The sequence below is a fragment of the Photinus pyralis genome, unplaced genomic scaffold, assembly GCF_008802855.1.
Source record: "Photinus pyralis isolate 1611_PpyrPB1 unplaced genomic scaffold, Ppyr1.3 Ppyr1.4_LG1, whole genome shotgun sequence".
In the NCBI taxonomy this organism is placed as follows: domain Eukaryota; kingdom Metazoa; phylum Arthropoda; class Insecta; order Coleoptera; family Lampyridae; genus Photinus; species Photinus pyralis.
Genome location: NW_022170249.1, coordinates 666,495 through 678,096, shown reverse-complemented (window position 1 = coordinate 678,096; position 11,602 = coordinate 666,495). Strand labels below are relative to the sequence as shown.

Genomic DNA, 11,602 nt, shown 5'->3' with positions numbered 1-11,602 from the left:
AATATAACGCGATAATAATGCCATCCTTCATATAGTGGCTGAACTACGAAACAGTACGGACTGCTACAATTTTACAATTAATGGACATGGGTGTGTGTCTGCGCTTCATTGTATTTTGTATCTCGCAATTCCAACAATTACGAGAAAATGGAGCAATATATTAACAAACAAAGTATATTAGGTTCAACACTGAACCTTCTAGATCAATATCAGCTAATATGAAAGTGTAATTTTGTTAAATAAAAGCAGGATTGTTGGAATGGCGAAGGTCTGTTTTTGATGCGTTCCGGCGGTCTTAAGAAGTTTAAATGTGCAAATCGTTTATGCCATTCTGAATAACCACATACATCTTTACTCGCAGCATTGCATTCATATTTATCTATTTCAAATTCAATTTCATATAAGCTCTCCCTTTTCCCAAGTCCTATTAATTTCCCTTCCTTTACCATCTCAACTCTCCCATTTCCAAAAGTGACATTCATTCCTGACATTTCTAATTTCTTTACAGAGAGTAAGTTTTTTCTTAAATTAGGTACATATAAAACATTTTTAATTTGACATTTAACTTTCTTATTTCCTAAATGAGACAACACATTAATATTTCCTACTTCGGTAGCTAACAGGTAGTTATCATTTTTTGCAATGGCTATTTTAATAGGCGTTTTCAGAGTGACAACATCAGAAAAAACATTTTTGTCATTAATCAAATGATCCGTACATCCCGAGTCAATAAAGAACTTTATAATGCTATTGTCACAATCTGATTGTCTAACATGATCACTTTCACCAATAAAACAAACATTTCGGCTCACCTCACTTTCTGGAACTTCTGTTAGATTACTTGTATTGCTACCTACATTGTCATCACGACGTTGATCTCTGGATCCTCTGTGGTATCCCCTAGATTGGTATCCTCTGTGTGCGCCCCTATTTCCATGAAACCCTCTGTTCTGCTCTACCTTGCCCCTGTAGTTACCGCTGGTAAATTGTGCCGACCCTCGATTCCAGCTCCCTCTTTGTCCTGCATTATTGAAGCCACTCCTGCACTCTCTCTTAAAATGGCCACGTTGACCACACCTGAAACAGCCAGTTTGTGTGTTAAAAGCTGCTTGATTTGTTACAGGTTCAATATTCTTCCCCAACTTTCGTTTTTCTGCTTCGCTAAGCAATTTCCGCTTCACATTTTCATATGTTAACAATTCGGGTGACAAATTTTCAATTACAGTTACTACTGTTTCATAAGATTTTGGTAGAGTTAATAGTAAGTTGCAAACTAAGTCCTTTTCATCCACCACCGCTCCTGTCGCCTTCAGCTTTCTTAAGACCTCTTCGAACTCCACGATAAACTTTTGTAGTGACTCATTTTCATTCACCTTCATTGACAGAAGTTTCCTTTTCAAAAATAATTGGCCGGGGAGTCCCTTCTTTTCGTGATTTTGCTCTAGTATTTTCCACATTCCATACGCTGTCTTATCCCTGAGGCTTTCTAGTGCGACGAACTTCCCCCTTAGCTCGTGCACGAACGGTATTCTGAATAAAGGAAAGCACAATTATTTCAAGTTCATTTAATTGTCGAACAATAATATAATTGTACAGTTCAATTATTACACCGGGGACGGTCGGTCGGTCACTCGGGCGCCACCAAGACTTAATCTGCACCCCCTAAGTCTTGGGAAAAGGGGCGGTTCGGTCTTCGCGGACGGGGTGGAAGCCTCCGGGTATCCTCAAGTGGAGAACGGAATAACCAGGGGTCGGTCAGGGTTCACCACAAAATGGCGGCGGTCACTTCCGGATTATCTAAAACAAAATATGGCCAACGGCCCGGACGGTAAATTTCCTAAAGGGAATAAAACAATAAATCAATGAGCGGTGTCTAGGGGAAATAAAAGCGGAAAAGCAAGGAGAACAGAATATAATGAAGTTTAGCGGAACGGTGGCAAAAGGTTACGGTTGTGCAAAAAAGGGAAACTCAAAACGGTAGTGAAAAGGAAAGGACAACGGCTTGACTTACGGTCGCTCAAACGGTAAAACGGTAAAACAAAAGGGTTTCGGTGGATTCGGAATGATACGGTTTCGCAAATTAAAGAAATCAAAAGGCGTACTTACAACTCGAAAGTATGAAGCAGAAAAGATCCCTCCCAAAATGAGCATTTTCCTTTTAAAGGAAACCTATCTTGGTAGAAGTGGAACATGGAATTTCCAAAGCCGGGCGGTGCTCGTACCGAGCGCGGTAGAAAATAATTCGGTTTTTAATTAATTGCGGCTCCTGTAATTATCTTAAAAATCTGGGACAACTTGCAAACAATTAGAAAAATTACAGCGCCTCTGTGGACACCTCTCTCGACGGTTTCTGACAAGGTTTACTACTGCCCATTAACATGGCATTAATTAACAGCGCTTACCTAATTAAGCGTAATCAAACCTAAGTACTCATCAATCCAATCTGCAACTAGCTCCTTTGGACTTTTTCTTCTCAAACGGCGCTATCGCTTTAACACTCTTATCGCAACATGCAGGCATACGGACGGGACTGCAAAACTTGTAAACAACTCGATTTGAACTCGTTTTATCCTTGATTTTACTTATTATGGGAATCTAAAACATCTTATAAATAATTAACGGCGCTGAAACCAAAGAATATTAATTGCCCCTCATCTTCGCCAGGACAACATCCTTCGGTGGTTACAAAAATATCGCGGTCTTCTTGCGTAACGAAGCCCAAACCAAACGTTACATACAGGGTGGTCTTTGTAAACGGCAAACTAAATGGAGAAATTCCGGGTGCTTCGTTACACTAGGTGACAATCCGAAACACACTGAATGATCAACGACTTCGCTCTAGAATCTAGTTTCACTTGCTTGATCTTATCTTCTGAACTTAACTCCGCTAAATCGGTTTCCTCTTTAATGCATTCCAATACGCCCTTCTCTCCTAATAATATTTCCATTCGAAATTTCCAGTAAATGTAGTTATCCTCGGTTAATGTTTCAATGTTATAACTATTCTTCTTGTCCTTTTCCATACTTTCGATAATTTCGTACTTGCACGTGGTAATAACCTCTCTAACCTCCTTTTTCTCGCGCCTTCCTATGTTCCTTTTTATTTATAATTCTAGCATGCCTGGACACATAACCTGTTGTAATTTTAAATGTTCTTGGACTGCAAATAAATAAACACACGTACTATACATTTTACATATTTTAATCAGAGACATGGAGAGAGGAGATAGCGCATGAAACTGCGCGAAGTGACAAAACAAGGGGGCTGCCATTTTGACACCCATTGAAGCGCGAAATTTGAACAGGACTATAAAGGTTTACTGACGCAACCCAGAGACATCTAACGCAATCTTCATACACTACACTCTATTCGGCAGCAGCTCCGTAGGAAGAAACTAATATCTCAATCCAAATGAACAAAAGAAAATGCCAGTGACGTTGACGTTACAAAATAAACACTTAAACCTCGAAAAAAGCTCTCCTAAACACGAACACACGCTAAAATAACACCACTATAAACACAACATGACACAACGGGTGTAAAAATGGCAGCGCCCATGAGGTCGCACCCTTTCTTGGATGCGCACTCGTCGATCAGCGATCTCCTCTCTCCATGTCTCTGATTTTAATACAAAAAGCACTCCATCTTCTCTACCTTTTTATACATTGTTGCCAACTTAACTTTTTATTCTTCCAAGATTTTAGGGATGCATTCAACACATACAACCACGCTGTTGATTTGCTTAAGGCCGCTTGACATGGAGCAATACTACGCGCAAGAACTTGCAGAAAGAAATTGCAAGGTCAAATCCTTGCATGCAATAGCATTGCATGGTATTTGACATGGTGCAATTCTATTTCAATTGCCACATGTCTGCCAACAGAAGAAACATATGGATTTGTCAACAAAGTTGTTAACCTCAAATGAAAATTAAATTTTTATTGCTTGAAGAAACATGAAAATTACAAGAATAAATAAGATTAGTAAAAACAAGTAATGAGTGCGTCTCTCAGCATCACAGTTGCCGCCGCTGTATTTTACTAGGTTGGTGCCACAAAAACAACTAGATTTATCCCTAGAATTGCACGATTCATGCAAGAAAAATAGCACCGGTCCTATAAAAATTGCATGCAAGTTTCTTGCAGCAATTGATCAGCTGGCTTTGAACTGCGCATGCCTTTCGCAATTTTTCTTGCAACTTGCATGCAATTGCAATTTTTATTGCTCCATGTCAAGCGGGCTTTACATTAAATTTCTCGGAAATAAGTCGATAAACTTGCTGGTTACACAACATACTCAAGGCTATGAGTAGTTGTGTTTGTGGAGGTTTTGCAGTCGGTCCTACCCCATTGTCTCTTTTGTCTATTAAAAATTTACCAATTCCACCCAGAATGTAATTGAAGGTAGAATGTGAAAGTCTATAATGACTTTTAAAAACTGAAAGCAATATATTTTCATATACAACTGTACACATTGGTAATAACATACAACTATCATCATACAAAGATGCCACATTTTCAATATAATCTTTTATGGCAATTCGAGGTCTTTTTTGTAGATGTACTGACTTTGATAAAATTGTAATCATTTCATCCTCACTATCACTCTCCATCAACTGGGCTATTGCCGCCAAAATTAACTTCCGTTTTCTATTACTTTTTGCAACTTCCATTACAAAGTAAAGAAAAACAAACCAAGAAAGCATGCAAATTTATGAAACAGTCCCTTTAACCTAACCTACAAAACAAATCTGACGCTCTCTATTTACCGTGTCGTTCGATAAATCAACCATAACCACGCTCACCGTAGGTAAACAGCTGTTTACCGAATTTTACCGAGACATTTGTCTCGATCCAATTATCGTAAATGCCCATAAGTTGCCCTTCAAATCAGCTGTTAACGAGGATCAAAACCAGGCGTCAGGCGAGTTAATTTACAGTGATGTGTGCGGACCTATGCCTGAACAGTCAATTTCAGGAGCTAGGTACTTTATTCTATTCAAAGACGGGTGTACAAGTTTTCGAGTCGTAAATTTTATTAAGCATAAAAGTGACGCATTGGACTGTTTTAAAAACTTCAACGCGGTAGTTTCGAATAAATTCGGTCAATCAATCAGTGTTGCATGTGGAAACGGTACCGAATTTTGTAACATGGAATTTAAACATTATCTTACAGGTCAAGGTAATACGAAAGCTTCCTGGTGTCACCAACTTTTTTTCTTTTAAAAATCTCAATATATTGACTTTTTTCTCAATATATTGAGATTTTTCTCAATATATTGAGATGTTTCTCAATATATCGAGATTTTTCTCAATATATCGAGATTTTTCTCAATATATTGGCATTTTTCTCAATATATTGAGATTTTTCTCACTATATTGACTTTTTCATTTGTGTGTGCGTCCTGAACAACGAGACGTGATCAAGAGATTCCAGCGTTCGAGCCGGTTGTTATACTTACATTTTGAGTTTATTTTGTGCCATCTGTTTGTATGTAGTAGGCAGGTAGGTAGCAATGTAGGTAATAATAATTATTTTCTCTACGACTATTAAATAATGCCCTGATTCTTGCTGCATATTACATTGAATAATAGTTTAAATTCTTCACAGCGTGATTTCTTTGTAAGAAATCACGCTCGATTAGCCAATCACATGCTTTTATTTTTCAGAATTCACGGTAATATGCAATAATCACATCGCTTTGGAAAAAACTGACGGAGCGTATCTTAGCAACCGCATAAGTCACCATTTGAAACGTCAAAAACGTAACTAATTTCTTTTAATTTTTTAATAGTCGTAAAGGAAGTATAGTCTTCTACTTGCCTAGAATGGCTATTATTCACTTGGAACTTCATCCACGTGAATAATAGCTTCTATTCTACGCTCGTTGAAGAATGTACTATAATTTTAGTTATTAATCTTAATGTTTGTAAAATCATACGTAGGTACCTACACCTACCCTAAATATTATACTAATTCTAGTTACTTCTATTTACATTTTATTTTGTTTTGTGTTCGGTGATGGTATTGAGCACAAATGGTGGATTCGCGAATTGGTTTTCTTGAAGTTTAGTTGGAGATGGCTATCTAATAAGTTATCTTCGTGAACCAACCAATAGGGTCGAAACTTAAAGTTGGAGGACGATCGACGATCGTATCATATGGTGTGTCACATTTCGTCTCACACACGTCGCAGTAATGCGATTGAACAATACTGTCTCCTTTAACCACTAGTGAGTAACAAACCAAGTGGCGACATAATCATACAGCTTTAACTTTGCTTACGAAACAAAATTTTATGTTTAACAGCCACTGAATTGAACAAAACACAAAACAAAACCCATAATTCAGTTGGAACGCACATTAAGCACCTAACTTAGTTTCAGTTGTACGATCTGCATTTTACGTGGTTTGAGAAAAAATGTCGGAATTAGAAGATTTCTTGAAACGGCATAATGTGCCAGAGGAAGTTGTTCAAAATATTATTGCAGAACAGGTTTGTATTAGATTAATAAGCTAATGCTTATGGATACATTTAAAAAGTTAGGGACTTGTTGAATCTATATGCATTAGCATTTAAAATATCAGAGTCATTCACCTACTATCTTCCTCCCCACAAATTTATTCTAACAAATGTTTTTTTTTGTTCAGATTTCTGAAGAAGTTATAAATATGATGTCCGATACAGAACTAAAAACATTTTTACCAGCTTATGGGCACAGGAAGTTGGTTAGAGAGTTTTGTTTGATGCGAGCACCAAGTACATCGAAACAAGAAGCTTCTAAACAATCACTACTGGAAAAAATTAGAACCCAAATATTTAGGGGAAATAAAAATGATGAGGAATCTGTGGTACACACAAAGAAAAAAATTAAATACAATTCAGAAAAGTCGACCAGAAATATTGAAATGGGTTGGCTACATGAAGATGGAAACAAAATTGTGCAAGTACGTAGCAAAAAAGGGGGAGGAACTAGGAAACTGACAGTGGAGAAATCTGCGATGAAACAAGAACTGATTGAAGCTGCGCAAAAAGTGTTTTTCCCTAACGGTTTCTCACCCAAAGGAAACATCGAGGATTTCGATTTTGACTTGCTAGACTTCAAACACAATGAATATCCACCAGATATATCTATTTCTCAGATTTTGAATAGTACTAAAGTAAAAGTTCTTCGATTTTATTTAAAATCTGAGCGAAAAAACATAAATGGTATGTATATTATTTAATTTTATATTCAATGGTATAAAAGTTTATAAAATGGTGGCTCGAGAGGTGAGTGCACAATCAAATCAGACGAGAGTATTGTTGAATACTGAACAACCACGATATAACGAATGCCTAATCATTACTGAGGATGAAAGTTATTACAAAACGAGCGGGAGATGTAAAACATCCAAAGGAATAATGCCCTTATAGCGAGTATGGTATACTATGGTTTTTCTTAGACTAATTTATACCATTGTTTTTATTCAATGTGTGTACGTAACACAGTATTTTTAGAGAGGACTAAATAATTGTTTAAATTGTACCATTGTATTTATAAACATTTATAAATACAATGATTGTACTACAAAAAAACAAGAGTAGGAATTGGTTATTGTGCTACTATACTCTTAAGCCGCGTTTCACAAACGACTGATGGTACGCACAACGTGTGAAAATAGCTATTTGTGTATTAAGAGCGCAAAGTGATATATTGTCGATTGAAAGAGACAGTTGACGCGCGACGAAGGAGCGCGGCAATCTCTTGAAATCGACTATCAATTTGCGCTCGAATTACACACAAGATTTTTTCTACAATAGAGCAGTTCGCATATTTCCAAAAATGTATTCAATTTGATGAATGAAAATTAAAAGTACAGATGACATTTACTCGTTGTCATTGGATACTCTGAGCAATGCATATTTGATTTATAGTTAATAATTGGGGAGCGTGCGTTTTTTTCATTTAGTCGCTTATATGCGACAAAGTGACATTCATCAGAAAAGATGACGTTTGCGTTGTCAAATACGAGCGCAAATGCCTACTTTGGATATCGATTGTAGAAAAAGTAACTTAAAACAATGACTCTATCCCATCAGGACTGATCATCAGGACCGACTATCAGTCGTTTGTCAAACGGGACTGAAATGTTTAGTCATAATAACGAAATCTTTTTGTGTTGAGTCCAGAATTTGCAGCTGAGGCGAGACGTAGCCACAAATTCTGGACAAAGGGTGCCCAATATACGTACCGACTAATTACGCTATATCTTTATTTGACAACTGTAGGTAATTTTATGTTTGACAGAAGCCATGTTTCAAGCAATATTATCTATTTGGTTAACCTGAGTGTTTTTAAATGTTAATGAACTCAATATTATTATTTATAGGTCAACTGAAAAAGCAATGCAATCATATTTACCTGCAAATGTTTAATGTGAACACAATTTGTCTCACGGCACATATTCAAGTCCTTCCCAAACTTTGTTTAGTTTTGCGTCCTCAACAGGCTTGCGCCCAATTACAGAGTGACCCGCATTAATGCTATTAGAGGTGACCCTGCAGAAGGTCTTGAGTTGTTTTCTACTACTCCTTACGAATTAAGAAAACTGCATGAAAACCTAATTCGGAGTAGCCGGCAGAATGCTCGAAACTGATCTAAGGAAATTTTCATCTCTGCCACAGATGAAAAATTCTTACCTCAGCCCAGGTTCCAACACCCGACCTCCGGCTTTGTAGCCCAATGCACTAACCAGTGAGCCATTTCAAAATTTCGTTTGGCGCATGCGCAATGCCAACTTTCTTATTTACGGACGTATTTAAATGAAATTTGATACATAGGCACTTTGAATAAAAGAAAATCTAACACCAATTTCAATTCTTCGTTTCGCGCATGCGCAATGCCACTAACACCAATTTAAAAATTTCGTTTTGCACATGCGCAGCGCCAACTTTCTTATTTACGGAAGCATTTAAATGAAATTTAAAATTTATAATTAATATTTTTAAGAGGAAAATACGCTCTCGTCATTTATGTTTGCATAATGAATTTTTAACTTGTTATATTTTAGCCGCAGAAAAAGACGTCATCGAACAGTCAACTGCAGAGGCCTCAGAAGTAGTGGTGGCAGCTGAAACTGCCCGATTTTATTCAAATTTTCTAGATGAAGATCTTGACATACTACAAGAGGTAAATAACTATATAACAATCAAATAGATGACACACTAAATATATGTAGGGCTCGTTTACTAATGTGCTAACACTAAAATGGTCATATTTGATTATTTTTATAGTTGCAAAATCGAAATAATATATTTTGCAATAAGGACAGACTTATGTATGTGTACATTTAGCACGAGTGCGAAAGTTTGTACCACGAGTCGAAACTAATAAAGTGAGTGCTGCAATTCACATTATTTTTAGAGCGAACTTTTATTATTGCAAAATCTATTACTTCAGTGTTGTAGAATAGTTATAATGTAAATTGTAATTTCTTTAGGATGCCATTACCACAAATGATGTGGTTATATTTGATTTGGAGTCTGCTTCGGAGCCAGGTTTGCAGGAATTATTTAATAATCCACATTTTGACATACATCCAAATGAACGATTCTTAGAAACAACTACAATGTCAGCACAATTGCCTGCTATTCAGAGTACTTCTACCAGTGTACAGAATTATACTACAAATGTTCTTGATAGAAACCGTCCAAACCTTGAAGATCTAAATGCAGAAAACCAATTTCAGCAAACAGATAATATTCAAACGTTAACACTACACAGAGGCAAAATATTTGAGGAACTGATAGAAGCTTTTCAGAAGCACACGTTTCATTATTCTTGTGCTCTAAAAATTGAAATGATTCTTCCAAACGGAGAAACAGAATACGCAGAGGATGTTGGAGGAGTTTTCCGAGATACACTTTCAGAATTTTGGTCCAGTTTTTATGAGAAGTGTTCTGTAGGAACCAATCTGAAAATTCCGTATTTGCGACACGATTTTAATGAAACTCAGTGGAAAGCGATTGCAAGTATATTCTTAAAAGGTTTTACTACAGAAAGTTATATTCCAATAAAAATAGCTCCTGTTTTTATTCTGAGTTGTTTGGGATGTGCGATACAAGATGAAGATCTAATACAAAATTTCTTGCATTTTGTTTGCGAATCTGAAAGGGAAATTCTCCGGCAAGCATTGTTGGACTTCGATAATGTGGACAGTGATGAACTCTTAGACATTTTCTCCAATTATGATGCAAAATGGATTCCCACAAAAACCAATATTAATTTATTCTTAAGGGACATTGCCCACAAAGAGCTCATTCAAAAGCCCGCTTTTGTTATTAAATGCTTCGGACAAGTATTCCAAACGCACAGTAGGATTAGCACCTCTGAAATTATGGCTCTATTTAACAACATAAAACCATCCTCAAAAAACTGTTTGGCAAAAATTCATTTACAAAATGCAAACGAAACTACGCCACAAATAACAGAAATATATGGATATTTGAAAAAATTTATAAAAGAAGTTGATGATAGTACACGTTCGGCCTTTTTCAGATTTTGTACCGGGTCTGATTTACCTACAAGAGACATTTATGTATCAATTATTAACACAACTGGCTTTGGGCGGGTTCCAATAGGGCATACATGTTCTGGGTTGTTAGAATTGCCCTCAAGTTACGAAAATTTTGTAGTTTTTAGAAGTGAGATGACAAATATCCTGCAATCAAATGTATGGGTAATGGATATTGTTTAATAAAAATATATAGGTATATGACTGTTCATATTTATACCTACATATGTCTTAGCAATAGGTAGGTATAATATGTATTATTTTATTTTTTGTTGCAATTTTTATTTTGTATTGTTGTAATACATACCTACCTACAAAATATGTTTGACGAGTACTACTTCAATCACAAATTATAGGTATTCCATGTAGCAATGTATCATACATTTCCGTTTCTATTTTTGTGTCATATTTATTTATTATGTTTACAAAATTATGTAACCTACCTAGTTTTTCGTTTTCTGTTTTGAGTTTTAAGTTTCTCTTATTTGTGACAGATGCCTAAATGTTGTGCCTTAAAATAAAAATAAACAATTATGGTTATTATTGTTGTTTTATGTTTGTTAACGTAATGCAATTAGTTATCCATTAGAATTTGTTAAATTTCTCCTTGACCAAATCATAGAGGAAGTTTTTCAATGCCCAAATGCATTTAATTTAAGCAAGCACATTAATTAATTCATCAATTTATTTATGTTGTTAATAATTGTTATTGTAAGGTGTTCTCCAGGGTCGTATGTCCAACACTTGTTATTAAGTGGCTCCATACAGAGTAAATCGTTATCTGCCGTACAAGTGTAGCGCTCGATATTCGATCGTAACAATATGTTGGACTTTCTATCGTACTCTGAACCTTAAAGGACATTGTATAACAACTTTCAAAAAAGAACTTTGATTTTCTTACATACATAACTACCTATGGAACTTTTCTGGGGACATGTACCACGTTAAAACTTGTGCAGGGTACTATGACATCTGTACTAATGTTTTCCAAGATTATCATGTGTTACAAAGTATCCGTAGAAGAGTTGTTGGTTGATTAAATCT

At 36.0% G+C, this 11,602-nt stretch overlaps 1 protein-coding gene and 1 long non-coding RNA gene across 3 annotated transcripts; both read left to right on the top strand.

The window, feature by feature from the left end:
• Positions 1–5,194: 5,194 nt before the first annotated feature.
• On the top strand, positions 5,195–6,805 carry LOC116180772. Its single transcript, XR_004147160.1, has 3 exons — positions 5,195–6,234; positions 6,382–6,497; positions 6,653–6,805. It is a non-coding gene; the product is annotated as an uncharacterized LOC116180772 (long non-coding RNA).
• A 17-nt stretch (positions 6,806–6,822) lies between these two features.
• LOC116180756 lies at positions 6,823–11,079 on the top strand. 2 transcript variants are annotated; one of them, XM_031500890.1, is made up of 4 exons: positions 6,823–7,211; positions 9,056–9,174; positions 9,485–10,016; positions 10,068–11,079. In XM_031500890.1, exons 1-4 carry the CDS (start codon positions 6,911–6,913, stop codon positions 10,739–10,741), a joined length of 1,626 nt encoding a protein of 541 aa, XP_031356750.1. In that variant the 5' UTR covers positions 6,823–6,910; the 3' UTR covers positions 10,742–11,079. The 2 variants fall into 2 exon arrangements, with proteins under 2 accessions (XP_031356750.1, XP_031356742.1); XM_031500882.1 differs by having other exon boundaries at positions 9,485–11,079.
• The last annotated feature ends 523 nt before the right edge of the window (positions 11,080–11,602 follow it).